The sequence below is a fragment of the Babylonia areolata genome, chromosome 26 (assembly GCF_041734735.1).
Source record: "Babylonia areolata isolate BAREFJ2019XMU chromosome 26, ASM4173473v1, whole genome shotgun sequence".
NCBI classification, from domain to species: domain Eukaryota; kingdom Metazoa; phylum Mollusca; class Gastropoda; order Neogastropoda; family Buccinidae; genus Babylonia; species Babylonia areolata.
In genome coordinates this window covers 43,909,256-43,936,698 of record NC_134901.1, presented here as the reverse complement: position 1 = coordinate 43,936,698, position 27,443 = coordinate 43,909,256, and the positions used below count along the sequence as shown (strand labels likewise).

The 27,443-nt window shown below is 46.4% G+C and overlaps 1 protein-coding gene across 1 annotated transcript in view; it reads right to left on the bottom strand.

Moving 5' to 3' along the window:
* Positions 1–1,025: 1,025 nt before the first annotated feature.
* The window catches only part of LOC143300600 (cubilin-like), a 37,334-nt gene continuing 10,916 nt past the window's right edge, over positions 1,026–27,443 (bottom strand). The window contains exons 4-17 of the mRNA XM_076614380.1: positions 26,180–26,332; positions 23,868–23,958; positions 21,366–21,475; positions 20,399–20,581; positions 18,307–18,391; positions 17,572–17,708; positions 15,604–15,723; positions 12,739–12,826; positions 10,664–10,779; positions 8,217–8,384; positions 7,421–7,514; positions 4,760–4,869; positions 3,024–3,179; positions 1,026–1,817 (exon numbers count right to left, since the gene is read on the bottom strand). Coding sequence (XP_076470495.1) covers positions 1,675–1,817; positions 3,024–3,179; positions 4,760–4,869; positions 7,421–7,514; positions 8,217–8,384; positions 10,664–10,779; positions 12,739–12,826; positions 15,604–15,723; positions 17,572–17,708; positions 18,307–18,391; positions 20,399–20,581; positions 21,366–21,475; positions 23,868–23,958; positions 26,180–26,332 — 1,754 coding nt within the window. The 3' untranslated portion in view covers positions 1,026–1,674. The remainder of the gene's footprint in view (positions 1,818–3,023; positions 3,180–4,759; positions 4,870–7,420; positions 7,515–8,216; positions 8,385–10,663; positions 10,780–12,738; positions 12,827–15,603; positions 15,724–17,571; positions 17,709–18,306; positions 18,392–20,398; positions 20,582–21,365; positions 21,476–23,867; positions 23,959–26,179; positions 26,333–27,443) is intronic.

The window sequence follows — 27,443 nt, the reverse complement described above, 5'->3', positions numbered from 1 at the left end:
GATGGTCCCCATAGGCCAACTAGCCCCCAAGGCTTCAGCACTAAGGGACAGTGCCATCTTGCCTCCTAATTTGAGAGTCAGAGTACTTCACAAAAGACAAAGCTGTAATGCCTCATAGTTTAAGAGTCACAGTCCTTCACAAGACTAAGCTGTAAATGAATTCCAATTGCAGTAGAAGAACCATTGATCATACAGCCGAGCACACTGAGTGGGTCCTTACAAAGAAAATGGGTATCGATAATGTGCTCTGCCTCCTCGGCACTGGGGGTGGGCATGGTTATAAGAAAACAAACTAGTAACACATCGTACTATAATCAAGACTTACAAGCAAGACAAACAGATTATATCAGTGACAAAAACACACACACCACACACACACACACGCACACACACACACACAATCACCACACCACACCACACCCCACGCCAACACCTCTCTACACCCATGAAAGCAGATTTGTACAGATGTGCTCTGAGGCCAGACTTGAACTGATATTTTGTTTCAGCATGACGAATTTGGAAGGGAGCATATCCTGTTAAAAATAAAGTTGAATGAGAGTAGTAGTTCATCCCTTCTTCAAACAAGGGTGTGGGGTGTGGGGGAGGAGACATGTGGGGGAATGGTCAACAACACTTCATTCTCCTACCAGAGTCACTGTCTTCAGCCAAGTGAAAACCCAAATTTCAACCCATGCTGCTGTCGTTGCGGGTACGTTGACTTGAGCTGGGATATGCTCCCAGTCTTTCAATAAGCAGAAGCCTCTCTTTTTCCAGAAGGCCAGTGGTTTTCACGGGGCTCTGTTCGTTCTGCATGTACCAGGGAAAGCTGTGTCAACGTCAGGTTTGGGGGGAGGTTACTTCACATAGAAGTCTTCTTCCTCTTCTGCTTCTTCAATTCTGTGATGAGTCACTGGGGGTACAGCACAGAACTGTTTCCCTGTGGTATGTCCTCTTTCTCTCTTATATATATATATATATATTTTTTTTTTTTTTTTTTTTTTTTTTACAACCAGCAGATTTTGAAGTTGGTCTGTCCACGGTTGAGGCAAGTATCCTGTCTCCACTGTGGAAGGAGGAACGGAGCAATGTCGTGTCCCCAATCCTGGACCACCCGCCTCTTTCACTTGAGACCCTTGTCGTTGGCTGGGAAGGAATGTCCAAGGTTCGCCATTTCTGTCCATCCTTTCCCCTTTCCACTGCTGCCTCAACAACAGTCTTCTTCATCATCCCTCCTGTGAAAAAAACACGCTGATTAGTGGTCCCCAAAAGTGCTCCAAGAACCGGCAGTCCTTATACTACCCGAGAAACACAAACGGACGAGGTCTTTACATCCACAACAATCAAGACTGGTCCCGTGGTTCTCAAAGTATGCCATGTAGACAGACGAACAGACCGCCGGACACACTGAAAGGTTTGTTAGACTGGGTTCTATTTCACCGACTCATGCACACACACTCGCACGCTCATGTGCGCGCGCGCACGCACACACATACATACACACACAAACGCACGTACGCACACGCACACTGTCCATACAGCCTGACGTTCAGTCGACAACAGCAGCTACAACTTATTAAAAAAAAAAAAAAAAGACCAACCGATTCGAACACAGACAACTATTGATGGGCCTCGGCGAAACAACAACAACACGCAGTACAGATCAAGGCGGCTCCCTCACAAGTGGACGGGTGGTGGGGGCGAACTCCTGGACTTGCAGCTGAGGACGATGACGACGACGATGAGGATGACTATGACGACGCCCAGACTGGCCGCCACGATGAGGGTCATGGTGTTGAAGGCCATGTCATCGCCTCCACCTGCAATGACACCACAGTGACATGGTCTTCAGGGACACCTCGAAACAGCAGCAGCAATAGCAACGGCAGTAGGAATACAAGCAGTGGTAGTGGCAGCAGCGTCACTGGTAGTTGTAGTTGTGGTAGTAGTAAGAGGAGGAGGAGAAGGATGAAGAGGAGGAGGATGAAGAGGAGAAGGATGAAGAGGAGAAGGATGAGGAAGAGGAGGAAGAGAAGGATGAAGAGAAGGATGAGGAGGAGAAGGATGAGGAAGAGAAGGATGAAGAGAAGGATGAGAAGGATGAGCAAGGGAAGGATGAAGAGGGGAGGATGAAGAGGAGAGGAGGAGGAGAAGGAGGAGGAGAAGGATGAGGAGGAGAAGGATGAAGAGGAGAAGGATGAGGAAGAGAAGGAGGAAGAGAAGGATGAAGAGAAGAAGGATGAGGAGGAGAAGGATGAGGAAGAGAAGGATGAAGAGGAGGAGAAGCAGCAACAACAACAGTAGTAGTAGTAGAAGTAGACGGAGGGGAGTAGCAGCAGCAGTAGCAACAGTAGTAGTTCGAGAAGGAGGAGTAGCAGCAGTAGCAACAGCAGCAGCAGCAGCAGCAGCAGTAGTAGTAGCAGTAGTAGTAGTAGGAGGAGGAGGAGGAGGAGGAGGAGAAAGAGCAGCTGCAGCATACAACCTCATCCACAAAATGCGGTGATACCGAATAATAGGCACCTTGCCCTCACCACCTCAGAACAGAAACCTGACATCCCATAACCTCTAATTTACCTCGAAAAAAGACTTGAAAAAAAACCCCACCAAAAAACAAACAAACAAAAAACCCACCACACAAAACAGACTCACCAAGCTGAACTATAAAAACAAAACAAGAAAACAACAACTACAAACAAAAATTCACCTGACAGGAGGAACAGACAAGAAAAAACCCAGGCTCACCAAAGCTCACTGAGTTTTGATAGAGCAATACTTAAAAAAAAAAAATCAAAAAAAAAAAAAAAAAAAATCTGGACTCACCCAACTCACCGGTTTTGACAAAGCAGCGCTCACAAACAATAAACTAACAGGCATTCGTCAGTCTCGGGAAACTATGGGGTTTGTGATTGGGGTGACGGTTCTTGAGCAGCGCCAAGTTGTGGGACTTGACAGGCCTTGTCGAGAATGACCATTGACAACCACCACCACCCCCCACGCCCACCCCCCACCCCCACCCCTAGGCTCACCGAGGTCAGTGGGGCTGACAGAGCGGTACTCTAAGCGCCAGCCGCCGTCTGAAAGGTTCTCGTCACTGTGGAACCGAACGGTCAGGGACTGACGGCTGCTGGTGAACTCCCGCTGCTGGTCGTTCCCTGAGACACGGCCCATCTTCACCGTGCCGTCTGTTGGACATATACAGTGGTGTGGGGTGGTGTGGTGTGGTGTGGTGTGATGTGGGGTCGGGTGGTGTGCGGTGGTGTTTGGGGTGGTGTGGTATAGTGTGGTGTTGTTTTGTGGTATATACTTAGGTCTGGTATATTGTTTTATATTGTGGTGTGGTGTGGTGTGGTGTGTTGTGGTGTGTTGTTGCGTTGTGTTGTGTTGTGGTATAGTTAGGTCGGGTATATTGTTTTATAGTGTGGTGTGGTGTTGTGTTGTGGTATAGTTAGGTCGGGTATATTGTTTTATAGTGTGGTGTGGTGTTGTGTTGTGGTATAGTTAGGTCTGGTATATTGTTCTATAGTGTGGTGTGGTGTTGGGTTGTTTTATAGTGTGGTGTTGTGTTGTGGTATAGTTAGGTCGGGTATATTGTTTTATAGTGTGGTGTGGTGTTGTGTTGTGGTATAGTTAGGTCTGGTATATTGTTCTATAGTGTGGTGTGGTGTTGTGGTATAGTTAGGTCGGATATATTGTTTTATAGTGTGGTGTGGTGTTGTGTTGTGGTATAGTTAGGTCTGGTATATTGTTCTATAGTGTGGTGTGGTGTTGTGGTATAGTTAGGTCTGGTATATTGTTCTATAGTGTGGTGTGGTGTTGTGTTGTGGTATAGTTAGGTCGGGTATATTGTTTTATAGTGTGGTGTGGTGTTGTGTTGTGGTATAGTTAGGTCGGGTATATTGTTCTATAGTGTGGTGTGGTGTTGTGGTATAGTTAGGTCTGGTATATTGTTTTATAATGTGGTGTGGTGTTGTGTTGTGGTATAGTTAGGTCGGGTATATTGTTCTATAGTGTGGTGTTGTGTTGTGGTATAGTTAGGTCTGGTATATTGTTTCATAAAGTGGTGTAGTGTGGTGTGATTTGTGTTGTATTTGGTGTATGCTGTGGTGTGGTGTTTTTGGTGTGTTGTGTTAATTGTGTTGTATTGTGTTTGTGGTGTGGTGTGGTGTGGTGTGCTGTGTTTGTTGTAATGTGGTGTGGTGTGGTGCGGTGCAGTGTAGTGAGTTGTATTGTGCTGTTCTGTGTTGTACTGTGCTGTGTTGTACTGTGCTGTGTTGTATTGTGCTGTGCTGTGTTGAACTATGCTGTGTTGTACTGTGCTGTGTTGAACTGTGCTGTGTTGTATTGTGCTGTGATGTGTTGCATTTTGCTGTGCTGTATTGAGTGTGGTGTGGTGTGGTGTGGTGTAAAGTTTTGGTGTTGAAGTTTTTAGTTGATTAGTCAGTTTGTGTGATTGCAAATACATACGTATACAGCTGAATGCCATGTGCTGTATAGATTACTATAATTATTACTGTTATCACATATCAACAACCTAAGTATTAATCACTTTTAAAAAAACCAACTTTCATCGAGTTACATTCCGCAAGATTGTGTATTATATAAAAGGATTTGGTAGTAGTAGTAGTTATAGTAGTAGTAGTAGCAGTCGTAGTAGCAGAAGTAAAAGTTATTCATTTATCTAGTCATTTTCTCATTTATTCAACCATTCATTCATCCACTCATTCTGTACATCATTGACATGAAACAGGTGCCGAACACTCACGATCATAAAACTGGAGATAATCCATGCTGTCAAATTCCGCGGAGACCAGTTTGACATGGATCACCTCCCCACTGATGTTGGTTTTGATGTTGTAGAAACAGTCATAGTTGCTGCAAAAACAACAATTTTTTGTTGTTGCCTTTCTCATTATAAAAGCACATAGCATCTTTCATAAGGCACAATTTGCATTGTGATATAAGAGATGAATAAATAAATAGATAAATTAATGAATAAATTTGACAGCCTCTTTTTCATTTGTTCAGAATACAGGTCATCCAAGAATATGATCACTAAAACAACAGCGTTCTTCAGCGTTCGTGATTGTAACTTCCCAATTCACCTGCATGTACAAGTTGTGAGTGAGTACAAGCGCACGTGTGTGTGTGTGTGTGTGTGTGTGTGTGTGTGTGTGTGTGTGTGTGTGTGTGTGTGTGTGTGTGTGTGTGTGTTGTGTGTGTGTGGTGTGCGTGTGTGTGTGTGTGTGTGTGTGTGTGTGTGTGTGTGTGATGTGCAGGCCTGTGCTATGCTGTGCTGTGCTGTGCTGTGCGTTGTGCTGTGTAAGCGAGTGTGAAGTGACAATGCCAGCTAACTGCCATCCCTACACAAACACGCATACTTGATGGTAGCAGAGGGTGTGATGTGACTATGTTAACTGAATACCAGCCATATATAAAAGAAAAACATCCTTGATGGTAGCAGAGAGTGTGATGTGACTATGTTAACTGAATACCAGCCATATATAAAAGAAAAACATCCTTGATGGTAGCAGACAGTGTGAAATGACAATGTGAACTGAATGCCAGCCATATATAAAAGAAAAACATCCTTGATGGTAGCAGAGAGTGTGAAGTGACAATGTTAACTGAATGCCAGCCATATATAAAAGAAAAACATCCTTGATGGTAGCAGAGAGTGTGATGTGACAATGTTAACTGAATGCCAGCCATATATAAAAGAAAAAACATCCTTGATGGTAGCAGAGAGTGTGAAGTGACAATGTTAACTGAATGCCAGCCATATATAAAAGAAAAACATCTTTGATGGTAGCAGAGGGTGTGAAGTGACAATGTTAACTGAATACCAGCCATATATAAAAGAAAAACATCCTTGATGGTAGCAGAGAGTGTGAAATGACAATGTTAACTGAATACCAGCCATATATAAAAGAAAAACATCCTTGATGGTAGCAGAGGGTGTGAAGTGACAATGTTAACTGAATGCCAGTCATATATAAAAGAAAAAACATCCTTGATGGTAGCAGAGAGTGTGATGTGACAATGTTAACTGAATACCAGCCATATATAAAAGAAAAACATCCTTGATGGTAGCAGAGAGTGTGATGTGACAATGTTAACTGAATGCCAGCCATATATAAAAGAAAAACATCCTTGATGGTAGCAGAGAGTGTGAAATGACAATGTTAACTGAATGCCAGCCATATATAAAAGAAAAACATCCTTGATGGTAGCAGAGAGTGTGAAATGACAATGTGAACTGAATGCCAGCCATATATAAAAGAAAAACATCCTTGATGGTAGCAGAGAGTGTGATGTGACAATGTTAACTGAATGCCAGCCATATATAAAAGAAAAACATCCTTGATGGTAGCAGAGAGTGTGAAATGACAATGTGAACTGAATGCCAGCCATATATAAAAGAAAAACATCTTTGATGGTAGCAGAGAGTGTGAAATGACAATGTTAACTGAATGCCAGCCATATATAAAAGAAAAACATCCTTGATGGTAGCAGAGAGTGTGAAATGACAATGTTAACTGAATGCCAGCCATATATAAAAGAAAAACATCCTTGATTGTAGCAGAGAGTGTGAAATGACAATGTTAACTGAATGCCAGCCATATATAAAAGAAAAACATCTTTGATGGTAGCAGAAAGTATGAAGTGACAATGTGAACTGAATGCCAGCCATATATAAAAGAAAAACATCTTTGATGGTAGCAGAGAGTATGAAGTGACAATGTGAACTGAATGCCAGCTATATATAAAAGAAAAACATCTTTGATGGTAGCAGACAGTGTGAAATGACAATGTTAACTGAATGCCAGCCATATATAAAAGAAAAACATCCTTGATGGTAGCAGAGAGTGTGATGTGACAATGTTAACTGAATGCCAGCCATATATAAAAGAAAAACATCCTTGATGGTAGCAGAGAGTGTGATGTGACAATGTTAACTGAATGCCAGCCATATATAAAAGAAAAACATCCTTGATGGTAGCACTTTAACCTCCAAATAAAATTTCTCTATTTACATCCGGGTCGGCCAATTTATGTGCCCCACGCCCACCCTTCGTTCTTATTATTCCTTCCTTCCTCCCTTCCTTCCTTCTCCCTCCCTTCTCCCTTCTTCCTCCCTCCCTTCTCCCTCCCTTCTTCCTCCCTCCCTTCTCCCTCCCTCCCTTCTTCCTCCCTCCCTCCCTTCTCCCTCCCTTCTTCCTCCCTCCCTTCTCCCTCCCTCCCTTCCTCCTCCCTCCCTCCCTTCTCCCTCCCTCCCTTCTTCCTCCCTCCCTTCTCCCTCCCTCCCTTCTCCCTCCCTCCCTTCTTCAACCACTCTCATTCTGCCCTGCACACACATGCCCTTTGGACACAGGCACAGATTCACAGTGACGTGGGGGAAAAAAACGCCAGGGGGTCTACTTACAGGTGGTAGTACTTGGGAAAGTTGGGGGACTGCAGGGTCTTCGTCTGAGAGGTGGCGTACAGCTGTTTCTGCTTACCCACACACAGGTCCGTCTCTGTGGAGGTAAGTGGGTTTCATATATCTCCAATCATCAGATAGTATTGTAAACGTACATTCGCACCAAAAGGGATTTACCAATCCCCAAACATCAGATCGTATTTCCAACGTACACTTTATCACCAATAGGGATTCATTAATGTCCAATCATCAGATAGTATTTTCAAAGTACATTTTATCACCAATAGGGATTCATTTATCTCCAATCAGATAGTACTTTCAACGTACACTTTATCACCAATAGGGATTCATTTATCTCCAAACATCAGATAGTATTTTCAACATACACTTTATCACCAATAGGGATTCATTTATCTCCAATCATCAGATAGTATTTTCAACATGCACTCGCACCAAAAAAGGATTCATTAATGTTCAGTCATCAGACAGTATTCTCAACGTAAACTCGCACCAATAGGAATTCACTGAAGTCCAATAATCAGACAGTATTCTCAACGTAAACTCGCACCAATAGGAATTCACTGAAGTCAAATAATCAGATATTACTCGCACCAATAGGGAACCACTGAAGTCCAATAATCAGATAGTATTTTCAACGTAAACTCGCACCAATAGGGAACCACTGAAGTCCAATAATCAGATAGTATTTTCAACGTAAACTCGCACCAATAGGGAACCACTGAAGTCCAATAATCAGATAGTATTTTCAACGTAGAGACGCCCCCCCCCCCCCCCTCACCTGGCACAGAGAAGTACTGCACGTCCAGCCCTTCGCCGTGCGTGTCGTCATTGTCCGTGGACAGCACGAGCAGCAGGGCGTTGCCAGGAGACACCACCTGTCGCTTCCTCAGCTCCACCTCTGACCCCGCACAGTACGTCAGCAGCACCTCCCCTTCCGTGCTGCTCCCTGCACACGGCGCGCACGTGCACACAAATAATGATAATAATGATAATAAAATAAAATAATGTAAATGATTAATAAAAAAAAAAAAAAAAAGTATTTGTATTTCTTTTTATCACAACAGATTTCTCTGTGTGAAATTCGGGCTGCTCTCTCCCTAGGGAGAGCGCGTCGCTATACTACAGCGCCACGCATTTTTTGGTATTTTTTCCTGCGTGCAGTTTTATTTGGATTTTTCTATAGAATTTTGCCAGGAACAACCCTTTTGTTGCCGTGGGTTCTTTTACGTGCGCTGAGTGCATGCTGCACACGGGACCTTGGTTTATCGTCTCATCCGAATGACTAGCGTCCAGACCACCACTCAAGGTCTAGTGGAGGGGGAGAAAATATCGGCGGCTGAGCCGTGAATCGAACCAGCGCGCTCAGATTCTCTCTTGCTTCTTAGGCGGACGCGTTACCTCTAAGCCATCACTCCACACTCTACATACATGCATATATATATATATATATATATATATATATATATATATATATATATATATATGTGTGTGTGTGTGTGTGTGTGTGTGTGTGTTTGTGTGTGTCTGTGTGTGTAGGAAGGTAGATATATACAGATAGATAAATAACTAGATTAGTGGGATAGACAGATAGATAGACAGATAAATGGATAGATAGATTAGCAAGTGAGACAGATTAGAAAGTGCTAGTCAATCGTGTCCGACTGTGACCATCAGAACAGCAGAGGAAGTTATTTTTGTGGAGAGTGTCTTGCCCAAGTTACATCCCCAGTCTCTCAGCCAAGAGGGTTTTAAGACAGTCGGCGTTAGGATGGTTCCCAAAGGCCAACTAGCCCCCACGGCTGCAGCACCAAGAGCCAGAGCAATCTTACCTTCTAGTTTGAGAGTCATAGCCCTTCACAAAAGACTAGGCTGTAACTCGGTGTGAAGAAAGCATCGATAATACAGCCAGCACTCACTATGCTGTTGTCCAAACTGTATGCTTATGTCAATCTTTGATTTAAGCCGAGCGTTGAGCCGTAAAACGTTTTCCAATATTTCCACCACTCCTATTTCGGACGAAATTTTGCTCCGTCAAGAGCAATGCAACCCTGGTAAATTTTCCCCTCAAGTAAACCCTCGATATGTCCAGACTGAGCAACACAACTGCTCCCTGTGCAATAGTTTACACATGTGGGGGTACATGTGATGGAGTCTCCCGTCGGTCCGACGGATGAGTAGGCAGGTAGGCTTATCTGTCGGTCTGTGTCCTCATATGGCAGAAGAGGCCGATTCTGGATGCGCAGCACTTCCCACAGGTGTTGCAAGGGAATACGTCTCCAGAAGTTGAGCCCTGCTTCCTTCGCTCACGCTTCTCCTTAATGGCCAGCGTTCTCTTGTTTTCAAACATCTTTATGCCACTGGAGTACAGCATCCTCCAGCGAGAGCGGTCAAGGGCATTATTTTCCCAGGAAGCGATGTCTATGTCACAGGCTTTGAGGTTTGTCTTCAAGGTGTCCTTGAAGCGCTTGCAGGGTCTTCCAAGTTCACGGTGGCCTTCCTTCAGCTGGCCATACAAAAGCATCTTCGGGACCCCTGCTGTCTGTCATGCGGACAACATGTCCTGTCCAGCGTATCTCACCCAGCTTTACACGATCGATCTTGAAGGGGAATCCCTACGCTTGGGGGGAGGGGGTACATAAAGAGAGAAAATGGCTCCAGAAGGACATGGGCGAGATTCCGCTCTCTGTGCCTCTGGTTGGCTGGTGGTCTACCCTAAAAAAATTCTTTCTGTATCTTTGGGCTTCAACTCCCACGTACACTCGCATGTGTGCCTACAAGGTGAGGTTTTCACGACACAATATGACAGATGGCACGACTTGAAGATACACGATACGTCACTTTACGATACGTCACGACACGTCACGATACAATATGACACATGGCACGACTCGAAGATACACGATACGTCACTTTACGATACGTCACGACACGGCACGTCACGATACAATATGACACATGGCACGACTCGAAGATACACGATACGTCACTTTACGACACGATGAAAAGGTACACGATACGTCACAACATGATACAAGACCCGACACGACACAATATGATACATGACACGACACGAATATATACGATACGTCACGTCAGGACAGGACACGAGACACGGTACTTCACGACACGAGACACGGTACGATCTGGTACATGACACACCATTCGTCACTAAACGTCACGTCACGACACGACACGACACAACACGACCCAGTGTACAGCACTGACCGTTGTAGACAGTGACCTGGTCCCCACACCCCTCCTCCCCCAGCATGTTGGCGGTCAGCTGAACCACAGGGTGGTCATCCTCGCTGCTCTCGATCAGGATCTGACACTGTGCGTTCCTGGACAACACACACTGCGTCAGTGGTCAGTCACACACACTGTGTCAATGGTCAGTCACACACACACTGTATCAATGGTCAGTCAATGGTCAGTCACACACACTGTGTCAATGGTCAGTCACACACACTGTATCAATGGTCAGTCACACACACTGTGTCAATGGTCAGTCACACACACTGTGTCAATGGTCAGTCAATGGTCAGTCACACACACACTGTATCAATGGTCAGTCAATGGTCAGTCACACACACTGTGTCAATGGTCCGTCACACACACACTGTATCAATGGTCAGTCAATGGTCAGTCACACACACTGTGTCAATGGTCAGTCACACACACTGCATCAATGGTCAGTCAATGGTCAGTCACACACACTGTGTCAATGGTCAGTCAATGGTCAGTCACACACACTATATCAATGGTCAGTCAATGGTCAGTCACACACACTGTGTCAATGGTCAGTCACGCACACACTGTGTCAATGGTCAGTCAGTGGTCAGTCACACACACTATATCAATGGTCAGTCAATGGTCAGTCACACACACACTGTATCAATGGTCAGTCACACACACACTGTGTCAATGGTCAGTCACACACACACTGTGTCAATGGTCAGTCACGCACACTGTGTAAATGGTCAGTCACACACACACTGTGTCAATGGTCAGTCACAGACACACTGTGTCAATGGTCAGTCACACACACACTGTGTCAATGGTCAGTCAATGGCCAGTCACACACACTGCATCAATGGTCAGTCAATGGTCAGTCACACACACTGTGTCAATGGTCAGTCACACACACTGTGTCAATGGTCAGTCAATGGTCAGTCACACACACTGTGTCAATGGTCAGTCAATGGTCAGTCACACACACTGTGTCAATGGTCAGTCAATGGTCAGTCACACACACTGTGTCAATGGTCAGTCACACACACACTGTATCAATGGTCAGTCAAACACGCTGTGTCAATGGTCAGTCAATGGTCAGTTACACACACACTGTGTCAATGTGGAGTTGTAGTAGTAGTATAAGCAGTAGTAGTAGTAACATCATCATTCTCTTTATTATTATCATAATGATGGTGATGCTGATGATTATTATAACTTTAAAAAAAAAACATTAAAAGAAACAAAAAGCAAAAACAAAACAAAAACAAGTGCTCAGCCTCAACTCTGGGACCCAGAGCGCTATAAATCAACATAAATAATTTTACAGTATAATGATAATAATAAAAATAATAATTAAAAAAACAAGAAACAATGATAATAATAATAACAATAATGATAATAACTGATCATTATCATCATCACCACCAACACAACCACAATCATAACAACAAGAGCAACAATGGATATTTACAACGCACTCTACCTCCTCATTAGCACAGGTGAAGCAAACAAAGTTCCCTTTATTCACAGTTATAAAAAGAAAGAAAGAAAGAAAAAGAAGAAGAAGAAGAAGAAGAAGAAAGAAAGAAAGAAAGAAAGAAGAAGAAGAAAGAAAGAAAGCAAGAAAGCAGAAGAAGAAGAAAGAAAGAAAGAAAGAAAGAAAGAAGAAGAAGGCAAGAAAGAAAGAAAGAAGAAGAAGGCAAGAAAGAAAGAAAGAAAGAAGAAGAAGAAGGCAAGAAAGAAAGAAAGAAAGAAGAAGAAGGCAAGAAAGAAAGAAAGAAAGAAAGAAGAAGAAGAAGAAGAAGGCAAGAAAGAAAGAAAGAAGAAGAAGGCAAGAAAGAAAGAAAGAAAGAAGAAGAAGAAGAAGGCAAGAAAGAAAGAAAGAAAGAAAGAAGAAAGAAAGAAAGAAAGAAAGAAAGAAGAAGAAGAAAGAGAGAAAGAAAGAAAGAAAGCAAGAAAGCAGAAGAAGAAAGAAAAAAAGAAAGAAAGAAGAAGAAGAAAGAAAGAAAGAAGAAAGAAAGAAAGAAAAAGAAGAAAGAAAGAAAGACAGAAGAAGAGAGTCCTACCTGGGGTATCCGATGTCACGGATGGTGTTGGTGACGGAGTGAGACCCATCGTACAGCCTGTCAATCACGTACCCTGTGCACGGGAAGGCTGAAACCAACACCTTCACTTCAAACAGGTGGCAAAGCGTGCCTACTGACCCATAGTCATTCCACATATACACCCGCTTAACAACAACAACAGCAGCAGCAGCAGCAGCAACAAAAGACAAATATATAACGGGGGCAGACGCCTGACCCAAGTTTAAACTCACCACGCTGGGCATTCTTGAGAGCATACCACGGGTATTGATAAAATCTTAACTAAAATGAAATAAAGTGAACTCACAAAATACACAAATAAGTACATGGTATTGTTTCATTATATCATTTCCACATTAAACGAAGAAAAAAAAACAACAACCAACAAAAAACAAAACAAAAACAAAAAAAAACACGAAGGATACAGAGGCCTGCACGGCCAACCACATAAAAAAGAACGTGAGTTTCAGTTTCAGTTTCAGTAGCTCAAGGAGGCGTCACTGCGTTTCGGACAAATCCTTACACGCTACACCACATCTGCCAAGCAGATGCCTGACCAGCAGCGTAACCCAACGCGCTTAGTCAGGCCTTGAGGAAAAAAAAGAGAAAAAAAAGGTGAATAAATAATAGATAAATAAATTTTTAAAAAAAGAACTACTACTACTACTAATAATATGTATAAGGCGCAAAACTTGATGAAGTCAACTATAAGCTTACATACATAAATAAATAAATAATTAAATAAATAATAATCAAAAAAAGAAAAGAAAAAAAAGAACGTGAGAGTTTAACTGAGAATGATCACAGAGTAACTAAACAAATATTGCTGTTAGAAATGGAAATAGAATTACTTGCTATAAAAAGTGCTCTCTCTCTCTCTCTCTCTCTCTCTCTCTCTCTCTCTCTCTCTATATATATATATATATATATATATATATATATATATATATATATAAAGAGGATTACTTCACATATCACGAATCAAGCTTACATTAAATACAGACGTACTATAAAAAAAAAATACCATAACGCGGAACTGTTTGGGATAGCAATCGGTAAATCACGATAAATTGCTTGAAATAAAGTACTATCATATAATATATGCACTATATTCGAACAGGATTACTGGAAATAGTATATAGGCTATATATTGCTGAACTATTTTTAAAAGAACAGGGCTACTTTCAATTAAACAGAATCACCTACAATAAAACAAAGTATGTTTATTCTGTGTTACAAAGCCACCTTTTTTCTTCCTCACTCTAATTCGGTTGCAGTCATCCACTGGAATTCATTGTGTTTTGTTTTCCTGTTTTTTTTTTTATTTTTCATTTTTCTTCTTGTGCTTTAGTCCGTCTTAAAGGCAAAGGCTGACTGTAAATAGCAAACCAAAAAACAAACAAGAAAAACATAAGCCTTGCTCATGTATTACCCTCGTTAATAAAAAAAATTTGACTTCTCTTCCTCTTCTCCCCCACCCCCCCTCTCTCTGCCTCCGGCTTTGCCCCCCCCCACCCCCCACCCCATCCCCGCCCACTGTCTCTCTCTCCCTCTGTCAAGCCAAGTGAGGTAGGTCCATGCAGGAGACGCAGATAAAGTCATGACAGTCAGTCGTGTCCGACTGCGACCATCAGTGCTACCCTGACGGAACAGCTGGGCCAGAATTTGATAGAAGTGGCTCTCTCTCTCTCGAGTGTCTTGACCAAGTTACATCCCCACGCTCATGGCCAAGAGGGTTTTAGCACAGCTGGCGTTGGCAATGGTCCCCAAGGGCCAACTTGTCCCAGTGCTGTGGCACTAAGAGCCAGTGCAACCTTGCCTCCACGTTTGACAGTCATAGTCCTTCACAAAAGACAGTGCAACCTTGCCTCCACGTTTGACAGTCATAGTCCTTTACAAAAGACAGTGCAACCTTGCCTCCACGTTTGACAGTCATAGTCCTTCACAAAAGACAGTGTAACCTTGTCTCCACGTTTGACATAGTCCTTCACAAAAGACAGTGTAGCCTTGCCTCCACGTTTGACAGTCATAGTCCTTCACAAAAGACAGTGTAACCTTGTCTCCACGTTTGACATAGTCCTTCACAAAAGACAGTGCAACCTTCCCTCCACGTTTGACAGTCATAGTCCTTCACAAAAGACAGTGCAACCTTGTCTCCACGTTTGACAGTCATAGTCCTTTACAAAAGACAGTGTAACCTTTCCTCCACGTTTGACAATCATAGTCCTTCACAAAAGACAGTGCAACCTTTCCTCCACGTTTGACAGTCATAGTCCTTTACAAAAGACAGTGTAACCTTCCCTCCAGGTTTGACAGTCATAGTCCTTCACAAAAGACAGTGTAACCTTCCCTCCACGTTTGACAGTCATAGTCCTTCACAAAAGACAGTGTAACCTTGCCTCCACGTTTGACAGTCATAGTCCTTCACAAAAGACAGTGTAACCTTGCCTCCACGTTTGACAGTCATAGTCCTTCACAAAAGACAGTGTAACCTTGCCTCCACGTTTGACAGTCATAGTCCTTTACAAAAGACATTACAACCTTGCCTCCACGTTTGACAGTCATAGTCCTTCACAAAAGACATTACAACCTTGCCTCCACGTTTGACAGTCATAGTCCTTTACAAAAGACGTTACAACCTTGTCTCCACGTTTGACAGTCATAGTCCTTCACAAAAGACAGTGCAATCTCTCCTCCACGTTTGACAGTCATAGTCCTTCACAAAAGACTAAGCTGTAAACGACTCCCTATTGCAGTGGAGAAACCACTGATCATACAGCTCCCTCTTTGCTGTTGGCCCAACTGTCAGCTTAAGTCAACGGTGCAGGGGGTGTGTGAGTCACTGACCGGTGGGCTGTACCCGGAGGAAGGCGGTGGTGTTCTGGCGGGGTAGGACACTGATGCTCTGGGTGTGGGTCCAGTGTACAGGGTGCTCACCCCGCCAACACTCCGCGTCCACCCGTTTACCTGCAACACACACACACACACACACACACACACACACACACACACACACACATGCATACAGTGGTACACACACACACACACACATGCATACATACATACACACACACATGCATACACAGACAGACAGACACACAGACACACACACATGACATACACACACATGCATACACACACACACACACACACACACACATACACAGACACACACAATCACACACACACACACACACACACACACACATGCTGATCTTACCTTCTCATTCAAATACATGATTAATAGGTCTCACCGTCTCTCTCTGTCTGCAGCACTCTCTCATACACACACATAACACACAAACTCACACACAAAACATGATACAGATCTTAACATCTCACTCACACACACATATATCAGGTCTTACCACCTTTCTTCCTCCCCCCCCTCTCTCTCTCTCTCTCTCTCTCTCACTCTCTCTCTCACACACACACACAAACTCGTCATTTCGATAAGAAAACTCAGCTATGCCCATGTTGATCGGTTCCTCATTGCCATGTCATCAGAAACTTTCCCCGTAGAAAAAAAAAAGTCAATTTTTCTCGATCTTTTCATCAGTTCCATACCGGTGCCTTGGCGAACATTTTGCTCTGGACACACATACAAACTGTTTTCCCCCAATAACCCGTGTGTATTCGGCCTCATCGCTTCTCAATTCTACCTGCCACTACAACTCAACAGACGAATTAATGTATAGTAAAAAGTGGAACATTCAATATGTCTGGAATTACTTACCATTACTTTTTTTTCTTCTTCTTCTCAAGGACTGACAAAGTGTGTTGGGTCACACTGCTGGTCAGGCATCTGCTCGACAGATGTGGTGTAGCGTATATGGATTTGACCGAACGTAGTGACGCCTCCTTGAGCTACTGATACTGATACTGACCATGATTCGCTTGACTAACAATATCAAAGATTAATATTTATTCTGGCGTTGCAACAAGAACAACTGTCTTCCGCAGGACAGGGGAAACAACTCTTAAAACATTAGTATCGTTTGGTAGCAGATAGACTCCCTTGTTTCGGAGCGTTTTGGACATTGAGCAGCATTGACACTGTACACGGTTTTTGTGGATGAATAATTTTGGTAAGATACACACCACCCCTCTATTTTTGTGCGCCACACACACACACACACACACACACACACACACACACACACACACACACACACACACACACACACACAGACCAGTGGATACCCACCATCAGGTTCCACAAAACACGTACTTGTCTTTAGAAGATGTTTTGAATAATTTACACATTTACTTTGACAAATTTCGGAATGTCCGAATCAAAGTCCAGCTGGCACATACCGTTGGTTGATCATAATCTCGTTACCAAATAACACGCTTTATGTAATTATATGGATGTTTGACATATTGTTTATTCTCAATCAGTCCAATCTTCCACTGCTCTTTCCATTTCACATCTCTCCCTCTCTCTCTCTGCCTGTCTCTCTCTGGTTGGTACCCCAGTCTCAATCACCCCTCCACCTCTTCTCAAGGGAAGGGAGGAAGGAAGGGAGGGAGGAAGGAAGGGAGGAAGGGAGGAAGGAAGGGAGGAAGGAAGGAAGGAAGGGGGGGGTAAGGGAGGGAGGGAGGGAGGAAGGAAGGAAGGAAGGAAGGGAGGGAGGAAGGGAGGGAGGGAGGAAGGGAGGAAGGAAGGAAGGGAGGAAGGAAGGGGGGGGGTAAGGGAGGGAGGGAGGGAGGGAGGGAGGGAGGAACAAAGGCAGGAAGGAAGGAAGGGAGGAAGGAAGGAAGGCAGGAAAGAAGAAAGAAAGATAGCAGGGAGGAAGGAAGGAGGGTACCCACCATCAGAGATCCACAGCCCCAGGTCCTCCAGGTCCTCTTCACAGGAGGCCTGACGTCCCCCACTAGTCAGCACGTCCACCCGGAACCCTCCGTCATTGGGCGTCAGGGTGTTCACCCGGATTGTGCACTCCTCACCGCTGATCACACACACACACACACACACACGCACACACACACACACGACACACACGCACACACACACGCACACACACACACACGCACACACACACACACACACGCACACACACACACACACACACACACACGCACACACACACGCACACACACACACACAGAGGCAAACACACACGTTGATCAATAAAAAGATACAAGACAATATCCTGAACCCTTGTGACTTATTCAGTTGTGATCACTGTCAGAAAACACTCGCCAACGATGTTCATCACTTTGCATGCGTCTGCGATGACCGTGTATTTCCTTGTTCAGTATGTTCTTTTGTTGTGTCTGTTAATCCTTAATGATTCTATGACAACAAATTAAGTCGAGTCATGCACGCACGGACACACGCATAAGGAATGGAGAGAAAGTGAAAGAGAGGGCGGAGGAGAGAGAGAGAATGTGAGAGAGAGGGGGAGAGAGGGGGGAGGAGAGAGAGAGAGAGAGAATGAGAGAGAGAGACAGACACAGACACACAGAGACAAAGGTACAAGCTATCCTAGAATGCCCCGGGGGGTAAAATCTGACAGGGGGGGCAGCAGTCAGAGACTGACCCACCTTGTCCAGGAGGAGAACGGCACGGGGAAGTAGAGGGGGGCCTGCTCGAACTCCAGCACTGTGGGCGTGTTCATGCTGCACTCCTCTGCCACACACACACACACACACACACACACACACACACACACACACACAGGGATAACAAACACACACACATGTGTGCACACACGCACAAACACATGTACGCACACACACGCGCACACAGGTACGAACGCACACACACACACACACACACACTTACACAGGTATGCACACGCACACGCACACACACACACAAGGTAAACACACACACACACACACGTGTAAGCACACATACAGGTATACATACACACACGCACAAACACACACACACACACACACACGTGTAAGCACACATACAGGTATACATAGACACACGCACACACACACACACACACATACACACACACACACACACGCTTTCCTAATAAGACATGGTCATTAAATGACTTTTGTTGTTTGTTTTTTCAAGAAACTCAAAGACATGCGGCAAGCACTGATCAAACACTGACAAAACGCACAACAGCAGTCCATGAACCACACAACAGACAGACAGACACACAACTGTACACCAGCAGGGAAGGCATTAACCCTGACCCTAACCCAACGATCCACTAGTCTGCAGTACCAATATGAAAACTATCATACACAATGCTAAAAAAAAGAACATTTCCAGAACAAAGACAGTAGCCAGTGAAGTTAGTGAAATGGGAGATATCAAACGCCCCTGACAACATCCACATTCTTTCTTCTCTCTCTCTCTCTCTTTCTCTCTCCTTATCTTTCTTCTCTGTCTCTGTATGTATGTCTGGCTATCTATCGGCCTGTCTGTCCGTCCGTCTGTCTATGTCTCTGTCTGTCTATGTAATTGCAATGTTTTTAAAAGCGAATATGTGAAATGCTTTTATTTGAGAACATATGTTTATTACTCTTGTTTGATCAAGTTATCCGCGCGCGTGTGTGTGTGTGTGGGGGGGGGGGGGGGGCGGGGGGGTGCGGTGCGGGTGTGTGCTGATTATCTGGTTGTGGTTTTCCGCAATTCATCTTTATTCTTATCTTATCTGTCTATTATAATCAATGTGCAGTATAGTAGGCTATGTTTATAATTATATTCAAATAATGTTTCTTAATTCTTTCTGTTTTTACATTAAGAATACTAGTTATTACCTGCAGTGTGTGGATGTATGTATGAAACGATGTACGTGATATTTTTTACATTTGTATCTTCGTAATATTTGTTGGGGCTGTTGTTGGCTTTTACAGTTATGGTCCCCATGTTGTTTACTTGTCTATGTTGTGATAATGCACCTGACCAAATTTCTCCAGTTGGAGATAATAAAGTCATTCTTATCTTATCTTATCTTATCTCTGTCTTTCTGTGACTGTGTCTGTCTGTCTCAGATAATCAACGCGATGACAAGATCAACATTCTTCTCTGTCTCTGTCTTTTCCTTGTCACTCTCCACTCTATCCGGACAGTGAACTTTCTGAACAGAAGCATGTTGATGTTCCGCCAGATGTCTGCCGACAGATTATGTCTTGTCTTGAGGAGTCGGCTAAGAAAATGGACAGTTTATTTAATACGTTTAAAGACACAAATCCAAACGCTTGCAAAAGTGCTAGAAATGGAAATCCTGATCTCGATATGTCATGATTAGTTTCGCTGTGTGATTCCTTTTCTCTTGCCGACCTATTTGAAAACAAAGATTGTGATTATACAGACACTTTGTATGATACTAATTATAATTAATCGCATGACGTGGATTCCATGTTCTGATCAAGTGTACAGCGCGTCACTTCTCATATTTCGTTACGTTTCTGACATGTACACTCCCTTCCCCCCCCTGCCCCCTTGTGAATGGGCAAAGCGAGCCTGACCACAATAAATCATTCGTTCGTTCGTTCGTTCGTTCTCCACTCTATCCGCCTGTCTGTCCATCTGTCTTTGCCTGTCTGTCTGTCTGTCTCGCTCGCTCTCTCAAGAAAACGACACGGTGTCCCTATGAACATTCAAACAATCACACATTCCCCCTCCTCCTCCTCTCCCCACCCCCTCCTCTCTGCTTCCTCTCACCCTCAATGGGCACAGCGTGGACTCGAACCCACAACTCCAGAGACACGAACGAGGACGTCCTGCGCTCAGGGGGGAGGGTGGTGGTGGTCATCAGTGCCTCCCTCCCTGAAGTGTAGAAGGTGGAGAAAGGGGGAGAACTGCTCCCGCACCAGCTGTCCACCTCCACTGCCGAGTCATCTCCCCCTGGAAGGATAATGATAATAGTGATGATGATGGTGTACATTTGTATCGTTTTTCTCTCTAAGCTCAGGGTGCTTTACATGAAAGAAACCAGTCTCTCTCTCTCATCCCTTCTCTCTCTGTCTCTCTCAGCCCCCCCCCCCTCTCTCTCTGTCTGTCTCAGCCCCCCCTCTCTCTCTCATCCCTTCTCTATCCCCCCCCTCTCTCTCTCTCTCTCAGTCCCCCCCCTCTCTCTCTCTATGTCTCTCTCTCATCCCCTCTCCCTTTCTTGGTCTCCCCTCTCACAAGCAGAGTGAGTTGGCAGGCGTGGGGCGGTGTTGGAGAAACCAAGAGTGCTTACACAATACAATACAACACAGTGCAGTACAGTACAACACAGTACAATACAATACTTCTTCCGTTTTGTTCCAGACTCCCTCTGCATTCCAATGCACATGCAGACACCACACCACACCACACAATACAATACAAAACAACACCACACCACACCATACAATACAACACACCACACCACACCACACAATACAACAACACATCACACCACACCACACAATACAAAACAACACCACACCACACCATACAATACAAAACAACACCACACCACACCATACAATACAAAACAACACCACACCACACCATACAACAACACACCACACCACACAATACAACAGCACACCACACCACACCACACCACACAATACAATACAACACAACACAATACCACCACCACCACAACACAAGGAGCACAATGGAAGAAAAGGTAGGGGGAACAAAAAAAGCCACTCACCGTCAGCGAAGGTGAGGTTTCCATCCCTGCAGTTCAGCGAACCGGAGAAATGCACCACCTCCATCACCAGGCGGACATCCCCCCTCCCCTCCACCCTCCACCGGCACGTCCTGCCACACACCTGTACAGCGTCACTGAGGGAGGGAGGGAGGGAGGGGCCACACACACCTGTACAGCGTCACTGGGGGAGGGAGGGAGGGAGGGAGGGAGGGGGCACACACACCTGTACAGCGTCACTGGGGGAGGGAGGGAGGGAGGGGCCACACACACCTGTACAGCGTCACTGGGGAAGAGAGGGAGGGAGGGAGGGAGGGGGTACACACACCTGTACAGCGTCACTGGGGAGGGAGGGAGGAAGGGAGGGGGCACACACACCTGTACAGCGTCACTAGGGGGGGGTGGAGGGAGGGAGGGGGCACTAACACCTGTACAGCGTCACTGGGGGGGGGGTGGAGGGAGGGAGGGGGCACACACACCTGTACAGCGTCACTGGGGGGGGATGGAGGGAGGGAGGGGGCACACACACCTGTACAGCGTCACTGGGGGGGGGGATGGAGGGAGGGAGGGGGCACTAACACCTGTACACCGTCACTGGGGGGGGGGGATGGAGGGAGGGAGGGGGCACACACACCTGTACAGCGTCACTGGGGAGGGAGGGAGGGAGGGGGCACACACACCTGTACAGCGTCACTGGGGGAGGGAGGGAGGGGGCACACACACCTGTACAGCGTCACTGGGGGAGGGAGGGAGGGGGCACAAACACCTGTACAGCGTCACTGGGGGAGGGAGGGAGGGGGCACACACACGTGTACAGCGTCACTGGGGGAGGGAGGGAGGGAGGGGGTACACACACCTGTACAGCGTCACTGGGGAGGGAGGGGGCACACACACCTGTACAGCGTCACTGGGGGAGGGAGGGAGGGGGAACACACACGTGTACAGCGTCACTGGGGGAGGGAGGGAGGGAGGGAGGGGGTACACACACCTGTACAGCGTCACTGGGGAGGGAGGGGGCACACACACCTGTACAGCGTCACTGGGGGAGGGAGGGAGGGGACACACACACCTGTACAGCGTCACTGGGGGGGGGATGGAGGGAGGGAGGGGGCACACACACCTGTACAGCGTCACTGGGGGAGGGAGGGAGGGGGCACACACACCTGTACAGCGTCACTGGGGGAGGGAGGGAGGGGGCACACACACCTGTACAGCGTCACTAGGGAGGGAGGGAGGGAGGGGGCACACACACCTGTACAGCGTCACTGGGGGAGGGAGGGAGGGAGGGGACACACACACCTGTACAGCGTCACTGGGGAGGGAGGGGGCACACACACCTGTACAGCGTCACTGGGGGAGGGAGGGAGGGAGGGGACACACACACCTGTACAGCGTCACTGGGGAGGGAGGGAGGGAGGGAGGGGGCACACACACCTGTACAGCGTCACTAGGGGAGAGAGGGAGGGGGTACACACACCTGTACAGCGTCACTGAGGGAGGGAGGGAGGGGGCACACACACGTGTACAGCGTCACTTGGGGAGGGAGGGAGGGAGGGAGGGGGTACACACACCTGTACAGCGTCACTGTGGGAGGGAGGGAGGGAGGGGACACACACACCTGTACAGCGTCACTGGGGGAGGGAGGGAGGGAGGGGGCACGGGCACACACACCTGTACAGCGTCACTGGGGGAGGGAGGGAGGGAGGGGGCACACACCTGTACAGCGTCACTGGGGGGGGGAGGGAGGGAGGGAGGGGGCACGGGCACACACACCTGTACAGCGTCACTGGGGGAGGGAGGGAGGGAAGGAGGGGGCACTAACACCTGTACAGCGTCACTGGGGGAGGGAGGGAGGGGGAACATACACCTGTACAGCGTCACTGGGGGAGGGAGGGAGGGGGCACACACACCTGTACAGCGTCACTGGGGGAGGGAGGGAGGGAGGGAGGGAGGGAGGGAGGGGGCACACACACGTGTACAGCGTCACTGGGGGGGGGGGGGGGAGGGAGGGGCCACACACACCTGTACAGCGTCACTGGGGGAGGGAGGGAGGGAGGGGGTACACACACCTGTACAGCGTCACTGGGGGAGAGAGGGAGGGGGTACACACACCTGTACAGCGTCACTGGGGGAGGGAGGGAGGGAGGGGTACACACACCTGTACAGCGTCACTTGGGGAGGGAGGGAGGGAGGGAGGGGGAACACACACCTGAACAGAGTCATCATTATCATTTTGGTTGAAGTTGTCGCCGTTGTTGTTGTTAACGTTGTTGCTGCTGCTGTTCTTGTTATTGTCACTATAGTTATTGTCATTGCTGTTGTTGCTATTGCTACTGTATGCTGCTGATGTTACAGTTGTAGTTGCTGCTGTTTCTGGTGCTGGTGCTGTTTTGTTTGTTGTTGCTCTTCTTGTTATTACTGTTGTTTTTGCTGCTGCTGCTGTTGTTGCTCTTGTTATCTTGTTGATGTTGTTGTTGTTGTTGTCACTGTCAGAGGAGACCTCACCTGGTGGTGTTGAGGTGAGACAGCTGGACCAGGACAGGTGTGGTGCCCACCGCCACGCTCCTCTCCCCGCCCTCCACACAGTCACTGGAGTCTGCCACGGCACGGCGACATACATCAGTCAGTCAATCAGTCAGCCCACCCGTCACTCAAGTGATTCATCAGTCAGTCAGTCCACCCGTCACTCACGTGATTCATCAGTCAGTCCACCCGTCACTCAAGTGATTTATCAGTCAGTCAGTCCACCCGTCACTCAAGTGATTTATTAGTCAGCCAGTCCACCCGTCAGTCACGTGATTTATCAGTCAGTCAGTCCACCCGTCATTCAAGTGATTTATCAGTCAGTCAGTCCACCCGTCACTCAAGTGATTCATCAGTCAGTCAGTCCACCCGTCACTCAAGTGATTCATCAGTCAGTCCACCCGTCACTCAAGTGATTTATCAGTCAGTCCACCCGTCACTCAAGTGATTTATTAGTCAGCCAGTCCACCCGTCAGTCACGTGATTCATCAGTCAGCCAGTCCACCCGTCACTCAAGTGATTTATCAGTCAGTCAGTCCACCCGTTACTCAAGTGATTTATTAGTCAGTCAGTCCACCCGTCTGTCACGTGATTCATCAGTCAGTCAGTCCACCCGTCACTCAAGTGATTTATTAGTCAGCCAGTCCACCCGTCAGTCACGTGATTTATCAGTCAGTCAGTCCACCCGTCATTCAAGTGATTCATCAGTCAGTCAGTCCACCCGTCACTCAAGTGATTCATCAGTCAGTCCACCCGTCACTCAAGTGATTTATCAGTCAGTCCACCCGTCACTCAAGTGATTTATTAGTCAGCCAGTCCACCCGTCAGTCACGTGATTCATCAGTCAGCCAGTCCACCCGTCACTCAAGTGATTTATCAGTCAGTCAGTCCACCCGTTACTCAAGTGATTTATTAGTCAGTCAGTCCACCCGTCTGTCACGTGATTCATCAGTCAGTCAGTCCACCCGTCACTCAAGTGATTTATTAGTCAGCCAGTCCACCCGTCACTCAAGTGATTTATCAGTCAGTCAGTCCACCCGTCACTCAAGTGATTCATCAGTCAGTCAGTCCACCCGTCACTCAAGTGATTCATCAGTCAGTCCACCCGTCACTCAAGTGATTCATCAGTCAGTCAGTCCACCCGTCACTCAAGTGATTTATCAGTCAGTCCACCCGTCACTCAAGTGATTTATCAGTCAGTCCACCCGTCACTCAAGTGATTCATCAGTCAGTCAGTCCACCCGTCACTCAAGTGATTCATCAGTCAGTCAGTCCACCCGTCACTCAAGTGATTTATCAGTCAGTCAGTCCACCCGTCACTCAAGTGATTCATCAGTCAGTCAGTCCACCCGTCACTCAAGTGATTCATCAGTCAGTCAGTCCACCCGTCACTCAAGTGATTCATCAGTCAGTCAGTCCACCCGTCACTCAAGTGATTCATCAGTCAGTCAGTCCACCCGTCACTCAAGTGATTTATCAGTCAGTCCACCCGTCACTCAAGTGATTTATCAGTCAGTCCACCCGTCACTCAAGTGATTCATCAGTCAGTCCACCCGTCACTCAAGTGATTCATCAGTCAGTCCACCCGTCACTCAAGTGATTCATCAGTCAGTCAGTCCACCCGTCACTCAAGTGATTTATCAGTCAGTCCACCCGTCACTCAAGTGATTCATCAGTCAATCCACCCGTCACTCAAGTGATTCATCAGTCAGTCAGTCCACCCGTCACTCAAGTGATTTATCAGTCAATCAGTTCACCCGTCACTCAAGTGATTCATCAGTCAGTCCACCCGTCACTCAAGTGATTCATCTGTCAGTCCACCCGTCACTCAAGTGATTTATCAGTCAGTCCACCCGTCACTCAAGTGATTCATCAGTCAGTCCACCCGTCACTCAAGTGATTCATCAGTCAGTCCACCCGTCACTCAAGTGATTCATCAGTCAGCCAATCACCAGTTTGGTCTCTTTCGCTCTCTCTCTCTCTCTCTTTGTTCGTCTGTCTCTCTGTATCTGTGCCAGTGTCTGTATGTGTGACACTCTGTCTTTTTCACTGTCTGTATCTTTCTCTTCATTGCTCACGAACACGCAGACATACACTCTGACACAAACATATGCACGGACACACCACTTACGGAGGCACACACACACACACACACACACACACACACACACACACACACACACACGCCACGAAGACAGATAAAACGATGGCAACACAAAGACAGTCAAACAAACGAACGACAAACACCCACCAACAAACAGACAGACAGGCAGACAGACAGACAGAACACTCACACGGCACAGTGGCGCGATACTTGACAACGAAACCCGGGTACCGCACAAACTCGTTGGAAGAGAAGTACAGAGTTATGGCTTGACCACTGGATCGGACAATGGTCTTGTCTTGACCACACCACTTCTTCAGCAAAGGGCGATCACTGCTGTCCCCTGCAAACCAAAGACCCGGATAGAAGGAGTTTGCTGATTGGTACAGGCTGACAAGTTTACAGCTGGGCCAACAGCAAAGTGAGAGCTGAATTATCAACGGTTTCTCCACTGCCATGGGGAATCATTTACAGCTGAGTCTTTTGTGGAGGACTATGGCAGAATTGCACTGGCTCTTAGTGCTGCAGCCCTGGGGGCTGGTTGGCCTTTGGGAACCATCCCAACGCCGACTGTGCTAAAACCCTCTTGGCCGAGAGAGTGGGGATGTACCTTGAACAAGACTCTCTCCATGAAAATCGAGGGGGAGGGGGTGCGGAGGGGGGGGATGCGTGCGTGTATGTATGTATGTGTGTGTGTGTGTGAGTGAGAGTGGGGTGGGGGGAGGCGTGTGTGTGTGTGTGTGTGTGTGTGTGTGTGTGTGTGTGTGTGTGTGTGTGTGTGTGTGTGTGTGTGTGTGCGAGTGAGTTTGTGTGTAAGTGTGGTGTGTGAGCGCGTGCGTGCGTGCGTGCGTGTGCAGGTGCGAGACAGACAGGAAGACAGACAGGCAGACAAAGAGAAAGAATAGTATATTACAAGAGAGAGAGAGAGAGAGAACGCAAGAACGCAAGAATTTTAATGTAAGGTCACCGACCTGTATACATTTTGGGTGCACGTGTTGCACACACAGCTTAACTAAAATAAAATAGGAAGAACGAAAACAATCCACATAATACACAGTGAGCTCACTGAGAACAAGTAAACTAAATGAAAAGCACAAGGCTGATATGTCTGTTTAGGGCTGAAAGTACTCTTCTCTCAGTCTTAATGCATAAAAAACAAACATTGCAACATCTCTGGTCACATTACAACTTTCGTTTTGCAGCAGAAATGATAATGACAGATTTCTAATATGTTGCATATGCTTGAGCAAATATTTCCTTCTGATATCATCATATAATGGACAAGCTGTTAGTACATGTAGTTCGTTCTCTATTCTACCACCACATGGGCAGTTTTTCAAAACATCACAATAACGCTGATTTATTTTTAGTTCATTTATACCAAAACGGAACTTAATGAAAGCCGATCTAAATTTACTGATGGTAAGATCAGATAAGTATTTTTCAGGTTGTAA